General features: G+C 33.0%; 2 protein-coding genes across 4 annotated transcripts; both read right to left on the bottom strand.

Annotated features, from left to right (window-relative positions):
* Positions 1–674: 674 nt before the first annotated feature.
* On the bottom strand, positions 675–8041 carry LOC109798611 (K-stimulated pyrophosphate-energized sodium pump protein). Its single transcript, XM_083062025.1, has 11 exons — positions 7379–8041; positions 7198–7282; positions 6541–6737; positions 3134–3216; positions 2671–2716; positions 2482–2538; positions 2292–2346; positions 2108–2208; positions 1930–1993; positions 1695–1828; positions 675–1157 (listed from the first exon to the last, which is right to left on the bottom strand). The coding sequence occupies exons 1-11, from the start codon at positions 7457–7459 to the stop codon at positions 984–986; spliced, it is 1077 nt and encodes a 358-aa protein (XP_082918151.1). The 5' UTR covers positions 7460–8041; the 3' UTR covers positions 675–983.
* Positions 8042–10241: 2200 nt separating this feature from the next.
* Positions 10242–14826, bottom strand: LOC109798693 (UDP-glucuronic acid decarboxylase 6). Of its 3 annotated transcripts, none has more exons than XM_020359049.3 (13): positions 14673–14826; positions 14106–14213; positions 13438–13524; positions 13266–13353; positions 12896–12987; positions 12570–12634; positions 12399–12487; positions 12030–12107; positions 11833–11926; positions 11480–11546; positions 11337–11400; positions 11183–11223; positions 10242–10726 (listed from the first exon to the last, which is right to left on the bottom strand). In XM_020359049.3, the coding sequence occupies exons 2-13, from the start codon at positions 14187–14189 to the stop codon at positions 10541–10543; spliced, it is 1035 nt and encodes a 344-aa protein (XP_020214638.1). In that variant the 5' UTR covers positions 14190–14213; positions 14673–14826; the 3' UTR covers positions 10242–10540. The 3 variants fall into 3 exon arrangements, with proteins under 3 accessions (XP_020214638.1, XP_020214639.1, XP_020214637.1); XM_020359050.3 differs by lacking the exon at positions 14673–14826 and adding an exon at positions 14522–14549; XM_020359048.3 differs by lacking the exon at positions 14673–14826 and adding an exon at positions 14326–14452.

The raw sequence follows: 14826 nt of genomic DNA, 5'->3' as shown, positions 1-14826 counted from the left end.
TTTTTTTAATAGTATGATTGGAACAAAATTAAATCCCATCATTTTTCTTTCCACATAAACAAGCTATTTTCAGTAATATATACTCTTTTCTGCAGAAAATATCTCGATCATTTGCTTGCCCAAAAATGTTACTGAAAAATATCTCGATCGCTTTTTAACTTACCTAAACAATGATTGTTTATATAGGTATAATCGATAATTGAATATTTTGGATTGCTATGTGATCTATTGCTTTGCAGGAAACTTTTCGGATCTAATGATGAAAAGGTATAATCGATAGTTGAGTATATTGCAACTTGGATTGTTATATGATCTATTGCCTTGCATGAAGCTATTCGGAACTAATGAATAAATTTCAATTCTGCTCTTTGGAGCTGTTGCTATCCCAATACTTTGACATATTCTATTTACACGTTTTCTAATTCTTTACAATTAATAAAAGGCACAAAATATGATTATAGTAGTAAGCACTGGGCATCACTGGGCATAATTGACGTGTAAACGTTAGCTTTTACAAATACAAAATATTAACACTTATAATTTTCTCTTAATATAATTTTTGAAAATCGAGAAAAATGATACTCAAGTACGTAAACGTTTTCGAAAATAAATGATTAAAATAAGACAATAGAAAAACCATTTAATTTTTGATAAAGATAGAAAAAATTACATAGTTAGAAAAACCATTTGTTCATTTGTATAATTTAACCACCAGAAAATATTGCAACAATATGACTTGTTAGTTTTTCTTCCTTTAATTAATTACATAATGATTCCATCATTTTCTAATCATCTTTTTATTCCCCAAGAATTCTCAGCTTACCTGTACTTGGAATTCTAAGCTTAACTGTTGCCACAGTCAACAAATATACAAAGCATTAGCTAGTTTGTTTGTACACAAATTTTCACTAACGACACGAAAAAAAGGTCGAGGCGCGAGATCGATGGGAAGGTATCACGGAGTTCTGTACAGGCATGAGAATCTAATGTGATTTTGGCTTGGTGATCTTATCCCACGTAGAAAAAATGAACCTCATCAAGGAGTAAAATATTGTCTGAAAGCAAGAAATCACAAAGTTCCAACAAGAGGAAGGCCAATACCACGGATAAAGCAACCTGAAGAACAAACTAATAAGATGCCGAGGGTAACGTCCCACCTGTATCATTGTATAACAAACATTATTTACGTAGTGAACTTTTATCATGGTATAACAATAACATGATTTATATAGTGGAACATTGATAGCTCGCTCCCAAGAATTATGATGTTCTCGTTGCCTTTAGAAGTGTTGTATGTCTCTTAATAAAACACGAATTGTGTGGCATATATTTTATTATGTTCAACTCTATCTATTTCTATCGAATGTACAAGAATGGCTATAACAGATAACAGAGTTTCTGTTATTACGAATAACAGCAATTTGTCCCTTGGGAAATCAGTTGAATAACTAAAAGAAAAAAAATAAAGCTGCATTTATGCGCTGGTTCTTAGATTAATCTATCGGTAGCTTAAATAATTTTACACCATAGATTAATGACATAATGCCACCTACCAACAAAACTTTTAAGCTTCTAATTGAAGTTAAATACTTCTTAACGAGGGACACTTTCTTATTTATGGCTACCTTGAATTCATGCATTATTTAGTGGTACTAATTTCACAAAAGTACGAATTAATTAAAAAAAATACTAACCGGGAAAAGTAAATCTAATGCTTCCCAAGCTGCATGACGAACGGCTCGAGTAGGATACAGTGGGCCACCAGGAGAAGTAAAGCTATACAAACAAGTTTTTAATCTCGTACTAGTAGTCATTCGCAATTCCATACCTGTGCCATTATCATAAACAAAAGAATGGCATAGCTAAATCAGGATGAGATACAAATAGAGTCCCTGTTCAAATATTGAACCTAAATGGTTGATAGAGTACCCTGAAGGATCTTCATTTCAGATAGGTAATGAAGCAGCACTGGTTCCACCTTTAGCTTTTGAAGCTGATAAGTGACAACAAAATCGACGCCATACATTAAGGGTAACATTGTCATGTCTTGATACGAAACAGAGGATACGGCTCTTAATTATGAAAAGGTAATACAAATGTACCTTACCTGATCAGTGAGTTCAGTAACAAATATATCTGCTGGACCACCGATTAAGAAGGCAGTTGGGAAAGCAGGACATTGTTTCAAGAAGCTATCTATTTTGTCAGCTGCAAAGAAAATATTATTGTGTTTTAAAGGGCTAGTACATTTTCATTTATGGGCAAATCCACTCCCCCAAATGTCTGCCTACCTTTGTTGTAAAATATAATGAATCTTGAGAGCAAGAGATACGTATCCCGCTGAGCCTAATAATAGGGTGAAAAGTAAAGAATTTCAGAATGCCATTGCTAGAAATAATATTGTAATTCAAGAGTCTAGCAAATAATTGTCGCCAGTATTTATCTAATGTCAAAAACTACAACTTATAGGGTTAATCTAACCTGGAAAGGAATTTTATTCAATCGAGTGTGGTCTAATGCAACATCTTCCAAAAGGTACTGAACTTGAGGGAAACACAAGGAACATGCAAAGGAATTGGGAAAAGAAAGCAATAATCACAAGTCACAACATTAGTCAGATGATCCATGTCAGTGCAAATAAACACACTAGATTCCTTCTAGGACTCTTACACGGAATAAAGACTGGAATCGTCTTGTATTTGTTTGAATGTCAATCCTGTACATGGTATCAAAATATATTATTGCAATATCATCCCAGATTGAATTTATGAGTATGGTACCGTATGGCACTGAACTACAGCAGATGTTCTAGCCAAGACAATCTTGATAATATTTGCCATTACTTTCTGCTTTGTTTTATATAGAGGGGATAAACTTGAATGGATTGCTATTGAATTGGCATAGCAAAACCAGGTAAAGCAAAATGTTTATGATTTTTTTAAAAGAAATAATGAAGGGTGCCTACAAATATTCTTCTTAACAATTAGGAGCAGAATAGAGCATGAAAGGAAGTTCATACATTTTGTCCAGACATGAAAATGAAAGTCGATAGAATTGTAACTATTGAAGCCTGGCTTCCGCAAATAATAGTCAATTAAGTAAAGTTTTCTATTGTGATAGCCTGCATTCATACCAGAAAACATTTGTGGCACCTTGAACCAGAGCAGATGAATACCGGAGGAGCACTTCTGGATTATCAAGATGAACTTCAAATAGCTGCAAAAGGTTGCGAAGTTATTGTGCAACACAACATGACTACATGGAAAATGTTTTACTAACAAACTACATGCCACAATTAGAATTCATGAAATATGCATGCATAGGATTCATCACAGTCAATCATTAGAAATTTAAAGGAACTTGGGTTAGGAAATATGGAGATTGACTCCTTACAGTTACAGCAGAGGAAACCCTCTGTAATCCCTAAAAGGCAGAAGTGAAACAATAGAAATGAAATTAAATATCCTATAAAGGCCACATCCCATCTAAAACCACGTACCCTGTAAAAATATAAGATTCTCATAATAAAAATTAAATAATGTTATTTACAAGGATCAAAATTATGTAATATGATGAATTCTCTTGTTATTAACTATAATTTACAAATTTTGAGATCCCTCAAAATTATAACACAATAAACAAATTATATTCATATCTTACACAAAGACACACACACATAAGCCACAAATCATTTCACTTATATTGCATAAATATTTATACAATATATTTCAAAATAATATGTATTGGGTTCCTTAAGATTAAATTAGAAACTTGCACCAAAATCCATTAGGGATTTGACAAGCAGGTTTCATCAAGTGCTCAATAGACAAAGAAATTTGGAACTGATAGCAGAGAAAGCATAAGTTTTAGAAACCTGTGACAAATATTCTAATTTCTAAATACTTATTAGTTATTAGCATTTCAAAATTAAAGTAATCAAGAAGAAATCATAGTACATAAATCAGAAATGGGATATATATATATATATATATATATATATATATATATATATATATCAAATGTTTATATATTTCATATTTTCATGAACCAACTGAAAAGGAAATAGCACAATTTCAGAGAAAATTTGCATGCTTCAGAATATCACATACAAAAATTGAAAATGTTCATTTGTCAGAAAGGCACCTGATAGAACTGGACCAGAATTGAGATGAACAAAATGAACAATCTCTGATTGGTATCAATGAAATACAGAACAATACTATGAAATGAGTAAAAAAATTTCAACTTGTAGTGTATCAAATTGTTATGCCATGCTTGTCACTTTGAAAATGGACATTTTATGTTCAGAATATTTCACGAAATAAGAAAAATTCATTTTCCTTTTAGAGATTACAGAGAGAGGTTTAAATTATTTTGAACTGCTAAATACAAGTTTGAAATGTGACTGACCATGAAATAGAATCAATTTTCTTGTTCAAAATGGGCATTTAGCCTTCAAGGCAAGCAATGAAATTATGAATGCTAAAAAGGCTGCAATTGAATGCCCAAAGTATAGGCTCTGAGGCATAGATACTATCCTTTTCCTGTTAATGACCATTCAGCTTGGGACAATTTTTTTTGCACATGTCACAAGTAGAAGCTGATTTTTATTTCTCAGATATTAAAAACCCATTGCCAGTATCAAATATGTAAGTTTATCATTAATGTCTGTCTTTAACGTTCAATCTACAAATATTATTCTAAGAATAGTTCTAATTCATCCTTACCGATATCCCAATATTATTCTAAGAAAATAAAGTGCCAAATGTTTTTGATGTTCTTAAGATATTAAACACTGAATATTATTAGGAGGATACAGCAAAACTCTTTTTGAATGCATGCCAAATATCAATTATGGATTTTTTTTAACCTTTGTTTGAAAAACTTGATAATTGGAAATATACGGACTAAGGAGAGATTAGTTTATGTTAAAAAGCTTTAAACGAGACAGATTTAGAACAAACAGAACCAAAAGGCAAAACTAGAAATGCAATGGCACTATATTACTGCTTGGAGAAGTGCAGTTCAAATGAAACAGTATCAACAGTCCATTTGGGTAAATGGCTTAATTAGGCACTTAATGAACAAGTGTTTATCATACAAGTGCTTATGTATAAAATGTTTTTATCATATCAATTCAAGAGTTTGTTGAAACAAATTAAAAATTTATGGTCATATCATAAGCTCTTTTCATACGCTCTCCCAAACACTTGTACAAGTGTTCATGCCATAAGATAAGTTCAAATAATATGAAAATAATCTCTTCCAAAAGCACCCCAAATCTATAGACATGAAACAGACACTGGACATGTACAATGTCCAAAATATAAGACACCGGGATACAGCTATAAACACATGCAAGTGCACATACACACATGCATGCATTTGTATCAAAATAATTTAGTTAGTGATAAACACCATGAAATACATTAAAAAGAAACAAAATACGAATCAACTTTCAAGAACCAAATGCAGGTTTCTAATAAAAAATGAAGGATGCTTTTTGGTGCTTATTTAAGCTAAATGATGGAAACCCCATGGCAAGGCATAACTATACAACAGAAAATTGCACAAGAAAGTAATGGAAATTTGCAAGCAGCCCACAAACAACATGGAACGAGAATGGGAGTAAGGTATGAACCTTGGGGGTTGTGGAACTGTTGGTGTTACAAGTAAAAAACCTAGGGCTACTGCAGAGGTGTTCTTGAACTGGAACACTTTGTTCATTGTTCTGGAACCTTGGGCTGTCAACAGAGAAAGCATTATCGGTTCTGGAACCAAATGATGAATAGCAAGAAGCCAAAAACAAGGACAGGTACGTGATTAATAGCAAGGAGCCAAAAACAAGGACAGGTCTAGGAGGAGAGAAGTGACAAACAGCAAAGAGCAAGGAGGGAAAGGAAGGAACAAGCAATGGCGATGAATAATGAAGAAAAGGACTGAATAGAGAAAGCAATGTTCACAAAGGAAGTGTGATGGACATAATTCTTAATATTTTTTGTCTTGAATATTTTTAATAAAATAATTTTTATCTTTTTATAAGTGACAACCTTAAAGTGTCAAGTCATTGGAAATTAGGAATGTTGGTCGAGTGTGCAAACCGTGTTTTAAAAATATTTTTCTTGGACACCTGATGAGCAGTGTCATAAAGGTGTCATTGTGGGAAGTGTAACCGACACTTCTAGAAGGAGCAGTCTCTGTGCTTCATATATGGACAAACTTCTACTTCGGATGATCATGTTAACCATAAGTCATAGTTACAACAGTTTAAAAGAATGTCTGACTTGGCTTCTATTTGCTTTAATTATCGAGGACATGGTGATCATGAAAGAAACAATGATACTTATGCACTTCAAATACTTACCTTTTTAATAGAATCCAAACTGGTAAAGCTACTCGAGTAACTCATTTTTTTTTTTTTTCATCTGAATGCTAAAATCCAAAACCAGTGACGGAAGATCATACAACCACACATAGGGAAAAACGTCATCAAGAAAGCAACAAGACAAAATGTAGACACAAGCTCACATAGGGACATACCCATTTATGAAACAGGAGGGCAAAGATATGTGAAGCAAACGATTGGCTCCAAAGTTGAACAATCAAGTCAACGACAGGTTTTCCACTCTCAGATACTCGCACAAAATAATCCGCAAGCACGTCGTAGAAGCATAACGGACCATCATTAATATCCTCGGCGGGAGAAATGACATCTTCTTCCTTGTTGACAATTACACCTGTTATTGTGAAAAATAAAAAACATGCACTTTATAATTCTTGCTTAACAAATAAAAATTAATAATATATACATAAGAAAACGAAGTTGTTTTTTGGATTCAAATATCCACACATTAGTTGTGAATTTCATCCTCTATTATCCTACTCATTTCTCTAAAAAAAAAAAAAAAAAAAAAAACTCCCAATCACATGCGATCAACCATATCCAGCAATCAGAGAGCACCATAACATAAGAGCAGCTAATTATATTAGCACAAAATTATAATCCAATTTTCTTAGCCACCAACATGCTAGTAAACCTCGATGAAAAATTCATATTAAGCAAGAGAACTATATATACTTAAAGCACAAACAATTTAACTCCAATAAGCTATCTGAATCTCCGCACTCTATAATCAATCACACAGACAAAACATCAGATTGAAATAATGCATCGTTTTAATTGCAAAGCAAACTCGCCTTTGGCTCGGTCATCGACTTCTAAAGCAATGTCCGCGAACAGCTCTTGCAACAAATTGCGCCTCTGCGAGGAATTAGCCAGCGCCTGCACCACAATCATCACAGAGACAGAGAGAACCAATCGATTACTCATTCATTCGACTATGCTAAGAAAGGAGCGAGAAAATGGAGGAAAACGAACCCGCTGGAGCTTCTTGTGGATCGCTTGAGAGAGCGCGTCGAGATAGGCGGAGGTTCGGGGCGGTGAATGAGTTTCAGACATTTCCGATCGGAATCGGAATCGGAATCAGAATCGGAGGCAGCGAAGAAAACCCTAGCGCACTATTCCCGATCGAGACGCGGCTTCGGCATTCCTCTAGAATGTTGGCGAGGGAAGGGGAAGAGAGGTTGGTGCAGTATTGCAGAGTTTGGTTTGTGTGAGTTGATTAACCGGACCAGGGACGGAGCCAGGATTTCAATACTGGGGGGCCGAGAATAAATAATATATAATTTATAATAAATGAAAATTAAAGTATCAAAAGCATATAAAAAAAATATAAAAAAAAATTAAAATTGTTGGGGGGGCCGTGGCACCCGTAGGTCCCCCCTTGGCTCCGTCCTTGAACCGGACGAAGGCGATTGCAACCGCTTCGGTGTGTGTTCTGTTTATTGCTTTAAAACGGAAGAACGTAGAAACATACGTGGAAAAGAAAGAGAAGGGTGGGTGAGAGATTTGACGGTGTGTGATTGAAGCGTGCGTGGGTGTCAGATAGACTCACACGTACACAGCGCCACAAACTGATGTGTATTGTGTTATATGGAAATGGAAATCGATGCGGAAGCGTGGCGCGGTGCGGTGCTTTTCGGATAAAGAAACAATCTGAGGTGGCGTGGCGTCGAATCCACTTTTACTCGCTATATTAATTAATATCTATAATTAATAACAAAAAATATATAGAATTTCGTTTTGTCTTTTTATAAATAATTATATTTGTATTCTAATTTTTTTCAAGAGAAAATACAAAAAATGCATATATAAAAAAGAATAACTACTTTTTTTAAAAAATAATACCCCTGACCACTTTTTTTAAAAAAAAAAATTTTTCGCCCGTTTTTCATTCTTAGTTATTATTATAGTGACATGGTGAATGGGACATTTGCATCGCCATACACGACAGATAGGAGAATCGCTTGGCTTAGCTTGGCAGAACAGGAAAGAAGACAATAACATTATTACCGATTTTGTTTCTGGTGGATTCACGAGGAGGAATCTTTCTTTTCTTTCCTAAGTTTAGAAAAATTATTCATTGAAGTATCAATCTCTTAAATGCGAGTTGTAATTATTGAAATTTACTAATAAAAAATACTTTAAAGATTAATTAAGATAGAATAATATTTAAAGAGATAAGGTAATAATTTATTCTCAATTTAATTGATTACGGATTGAAATAATTATCGACTTAACTATACTAGACTAGCAACATCTTTTTTTTTCTTCTTCTTTTCAATGTTTCTTAATTATATAGGATCAGATTTAATAATATTATTAAAATTTTGAATTCAACAAGGAGATGTATAAAGTGAGAAAGTAAAAGTTATTAAAAATTAATTTAAAGTTAATTAATATTGGGATGTGTTTTAATTAAAATAAAGTACGTATTGCTCTTTTTTTTCTTCTTCTAAATTATTTATTCAGGAAAATTAAATCTTAAATATTTAATTTACTAATTTACATTTTAATTAGTGTATTATACAAAATAAATAGTTATTTTATATAATTATATTTTATAATAAATAAATTATATATTATAATTAAATTAAAATTTATAATAAATAAACATATTTTAGTATATAAATTATGCTTTGAATTTATAACCAACTATTTAAACGATTATATAAGACTGTGTTAAATTACTAATGTAACACTTTATATTTTTGATAATTATTTTATCAATTATTATGAGTTGTTGAAAATTTTTGGAGTTTATGAAATTTTTGAAGAATTTTTGGGTATTTATCGATAATTGTGTATTGATAGAGATTGTTATATTTTATTAAATTTAAACTTAAATATTATATCTGGATTTTTATATTTACTTTAAATATTAAAATTTATTTTAATTTTTAATGTTATTTAAAATAATTTATTAATTGTTATTATTTTTATGAATACTAATTTGATTACCATTTTTTTTTAGGTTCGTTCATCCACCGACAGCAGGCACTTCAAAGGGTGGGATAGCTGGTCCCAAGATTTAACGCGCTGCATACACAAGGCAGGATTCGAACCCCTGACCTTGCTTAAGCGTGGATCAACTCCTACCGCTGAACCACACGCTTGGGGTTAATTTGATTAACATTTAATCATCATTGTACCATTAAATCGTGAATTAGTATTTTCACCAATTCAATGAGTCTATTTTTAAAATATTACTTTTTGGTAACAGTATTAATCTCCATTTTTATATGGATAATTTTGTTTTTTTTTTTATTTTACTTAAAAATCTAACAACTCTTTTCTCTTCCAACATTTTTTTCATCTCGCTTACCTTCTTTAAATAACTGCCCACTTCATAATTTTTTTTTGTCAAAACAGAGACGTCTCTTTTCTACTAGTTTATAATTAAAAAGTTTTACACTTGTCAATTAGTATAGGAAAAATTGTAACTTGATCATGAAATATTCTTAGTATTTATGACTTATTCTTTGTAACAATTTTTTTTTGTTGACAATTTTAACACAACTTGACTATATATAACAGCATTAATAAAAGGCAGGTCAAAGCCCAACAGTTATATGAATAATCTTCTCTTTTCCGTCCATAATCACGCTGACAAATATCGTGTTTTTGTTGGTCTAGCCTTATTTTAGCACGTTTTATTCAAAAACATCATGTTAACCATCTTATTTGGTCAATAATCACCGCCCACAAATAACTTTTTTGAATAACATGTTTAATAATAATACCAAAATAAGGTTGGAAAAAAAAAAACTCAAACAAAGTAAGCTTGATTAATAATAACATCAAAAGTCAGAACTTAATACTGCTGACATATAACAACCTATTAATCAATGACAAATAAAAAACTTTAATTTTCTCCCAGAGGTTTAAATTCTGAAAAAGGAGCATACAACATGGACTTTCTTTAACGAAATTTTAATCAAGAAATAAATCCACCGGCAAAATTTGCACGATTGCAGTTTTTGTCAAACTAGAGTATACAGGTCTTTGACATTTGTAGAAGTCTAAAAGAGCCATTCCTACTTATCATAATTATGAAAAGGAAAAATATGAAAACTGATAGACTAACTCATCTCACTTATTATCTACCATCTACTTTGACATAAAAGGAGCGAAAATAAGTTAGTTGTTCTTGGGAACCCCAAGCCTCAGACGGAAATCCTCTTCCATAAGAGGAAGACCATCTCGCAGCTTAACCTTTGGTTCCCAGCCAAGCAATTCTTTTGCCTTTGTTATGTCAGGCTTTCTCTGTCGGGGATCATCAGGAGTGTTATCCACTGTCTTAATCTCCACATTTGGATTAATAAGCTGCAAATCAACAGCAAAAGCATAAATTTTAAAAGTATTCTCTTACAAATCCATTAATCTAGATGCCATGCATTAGTTTTATATTGTACACACTTGCTTGTAAATCAGAATATTTGCTATAATTGGTTTCCACTTTATTGTGTACAAATTAGAATTTGATTGCATATAATCATGATAATGTTCCCTGATTTAGGAGGTAAATTAGGAATTAGAATATTTTTATCTAATGGTTGCAAATATGTCTTCTCTATTTATGAGAAACTCAGAGTGCAAACAGACCATTAAAGCCAAATTTTGACAATGCAGTCTTCCCCAGAGTGAAAGCTCCCTCTTAGATAGGTAATTAAGTATTATATCACACTTTACTACTCATAAATTTTCAGCTTAAAACTAATGGGTGTATGAACCAAACTATGAGATTGAGAGGTGAGAAAACTATAAAAGCTTTGAACTGACCTCCTTCACCGTCTCAGCAAGTTCCAGCATTGTAAATTCACCTGAAAAAGCAGAGGCTTGAACAGTTAGAGACAGGAAAATAAATCAAGGACATTTTCACAATTGTAAAAAAGGTTAACATACTTAAAAACCGGCCTAGCAATAGAAATCTAACCTGGGTTTCCAAGGTTGATTGGCCCAGTGTCCGACCCGTCCATGAGACGGATAAGGCCATCAACCTATCACAATTAACATAATCAGCTTACTAAATACTAATAGCAACTCAATGAAACAAAGATGCAAATGGGATATATATACCAAATCAGAGACAAAGCAGAAACTGCGAGTTTGTGTTCCTGGAGACTGGACCGTCAAGGGTTCACCACTAAAACACACCAAAGACAGTGAGAAAACTGACAGATAAACTGATAAAGCATCAATTTTGAAATGGGGAGAAGACAGAAAAAGAAGTCACAGTCAGTCAACAAAATCAAGGTATTGAAGTAATTTAATCAGTAACTGATGCAAGTGAAAAGCATGACCCATTGCACGCATCACGCATTCTATTAAAGGCCTGAATGCTGGAACCAAAACCATTATTAACAGATCAAACAAGGCATGTCGAAATAACATTACAGCATATAAACTACAAAGAATAAAGTTCTAATTACCGAAGAGCTTGAGCAATGAAGTTGCTGACAACACGTCCATCATCAATATTCATGCGTGGACCATATGTGTTAAAGATTCTTGCAACACGTATTTCTATGTTGGAAGAATACAAAAAGCACAGTTAAATTGCAAAGAAAAATTTCTACCACCAGCTATACCTTACAAAGGAGGCAATTATGAAGAAACCAGAAATTACCTATTCCATGCTGCCTATGATAATCAAACATCAAAGTCTCAGCAACACGCTTCCCCTCATCATAGCAACTACGAACTCCTATTACAAACACGTAATCAAGTGCTTAGACTACTTTTACATAAAAATTGAATTCAAAGAATTTCTTTGCCTCAAAAAGGTCAACCTTGCATCCAGAAGCTAATGCTTATGTGAACAAGAAATGTCTCACATACACAGACACACACTTTCAATGCTTTTACCTTCTTAAGTCCATAACTAACTACCTATTCCTTGGTTTATACAGTGAAGATATCTTTCAGTCATAGCAGAAAATATAATTTCATTTAAGAAGCTCAAGGCACAGATTGAGACAGAGATAAAAGCATGTACCAATAGGGTTCACATTGCCCCAATAGCTTTCAGGTTGGGGATGCTCAAGAGGATCCCCATATACCTCTGATGTTGATGTAAGTAAAATCCTGCCAATAAAATAACAACTAAGACTATACCAAAAGGAAAAAGGAATTAAGACCAACAGGTACTAGAAGATAATTTGCCAACCTTGCCCCAACTCGCTTTGCAAGCCCAAGCATGTTCAGTGTGCCAATCACATTTGTCTTTATTGTCTGTAAAAAATATTATTTCCTAACATATTATATAGTCTCTCAAGGATCAGCAGAAAGACAGAACTTTCAGGCAATGATACATGACAGAAGTAGAATAAATATGCCACTGTATGTATGGGGTTCTATATACTCAAATATAAAGTGGCTAATGTCCGTGATTATGTAATGAATATTAAAAGCCAAACCTTGCAGTTGGGAAAAATATGTCTGCACACCAAGCAAAAGATAAAGAAACAGAGACAGGATAAAACTCAATTATACCTTCACAGGATTATATTTGTAGAAAATAGGAGACGCGGGGCATGCAAGATGGTAGATCTGATCAACCTCAATCATCAAAGTTTCGGTGACATCTACAAAGGGATCACAATGATAAAGCGTATCAGCATCATTGATTTTCAGACACATTTAAACATTCTGAACTTATTGTACTATATACACTAAGGTACTGTTAATGTTTTCTGAGAATAGCATACAGCCAGCTGATTAACATTTACAACCTTTAACATTGACATTAATGTTCACACATGTGTACCAAATGAGACATAAAAAAAAATCTAAATTTTACTCTATCATATGCACAACAATTTAATTTATAGATAATTGAATAGTAAACAAAAATGGAGTATACCATGGCGGATAAGCTCGAATCTTGGATGACCAATCCATTTCTTGAGGTTGTCCTTTGATCCGGTGAAATAGTTATCAGCAACAATGACCTGATTAGAAGTTATATAAGCAGAATAGAGACGTTGAAAAAAAAAAAAACGGTACTCAATAACATAATAAACTAATTAGCTGACCTCATTTTTTTCATTTTCCATCAATCTATCAACTAGGTGAGAACCAATGAATCCAGCTCCTCCCGTAATCAGAATTCTCATATTAGACTGTTGTCAAGAATGAAAGGAATGTTAGTGAAACAAGGCATATGTTATGCAAAGTAAGTGATTCTTTCTGACAAAGAAAACTCCGTTTCACTGATCAGTATCAGCATCCCACTCCCCCCGCCCTCCCCCCAAGAAAAAGGGATAACTTTGAATTCTTTTTTGGTTACCACTTATAACCCCCTTCCCTATCCCCAGGATATAACTCTGTGCTGTTAGACATATTTTGCAGAGTAAGCTCTCATGGTTCGATTTTCTAAAGGTCCGTGATCGCGTTCTATGTAAATAGTAAACTATACCGATCTGCAGTGTTTAAGAACAAACTTAAACACATCAATAAGGTTCATCCATTATATTTATTTTGATCATATTTTGCAAATGGTGAAAACAATATATAACAATATTCCTATCCTATAGTACATGGGATAGAAAAATCGAAAACACCACCATTGTATAACCGAAAGAAATCTACCATGCCAATTAACGATAAACTTCAATTGTACAATCCGGATAACAAACGAGAACAACAATGTGACAAGAAAATCATTAATAATAATTATAAAAAAAGAAAAACGAAAGTACACCTGAAAGAATTTGGAGAAACGCAATGGAGATGGCATGGGAGGTTGCTTTGAATGGTTATCTCCATTAGAAGAATTCGCTGCCATTGTTAGACCTCCGAAGTTCAATTCCTGCGCCAATTTCAATGGGTTATCAAAATTTTCATAAACCAAATCAATGCCTTCAAATCTATCAAACAAAAGGTTCAATCGGGCAGAGACAGAGAGAGAACAGGTAATGAACCTGATCGTGTGCTTCGGAAAAAATACCAACCCAAAACCCTATTCACACTTGTGATCCAAACACATCATGATCACAAACCAAATTATATAGATCCAAAGACAGAAGACTCTTCCACCAAATGCTATATTTAGAAGAAATTTCAAAAAATAAAAACATTAAAAATTAAATTATAAAAAAAGCAAGGCTTGAAACTCACGGAAAGTGGAAGGACGTAACGAAAGCTCCTAGGCAACGACAAGAGTGATGAAAATCAAAATGACACACAAAAACAGAACATGCAAAGAATAACCCAAGTATATCTACGGAACAAAATACCAATACCAACCAAATCCGTACGAGTTAATTACCTAACGGTTACGATTGAAGGTTGAAGAAATGAGAAACTGTGAATGAATTATGAATGGGAGGGATGAATATTGAATAAGCAAGAACAATGAAAATGGGACCGTAAAAGCAATCTCATTATATAGAAGATTAAATTAAATAATTAATTCCAAATAA

This window comes from Cajanus cajan, chromosome 8, assembly GCF_000230855.2.
Source record: "Cajanus cajan strain Asha chromosome 8, NIPB_CcT2T_4, whole genome shotgun sequence".
Taxonomy (NCBI): Eukaryota; Viridiplantae; Streptophyta; class Magnoliopsida; order Fabales; family Fabaceae; genus Cajanus; species Cajanus cajan.
The sequence above is the reverse complement of the archived record's forward strand: the minus strand, read 5'-3'. Positions and strand labels throughout refer to the sequence as shown.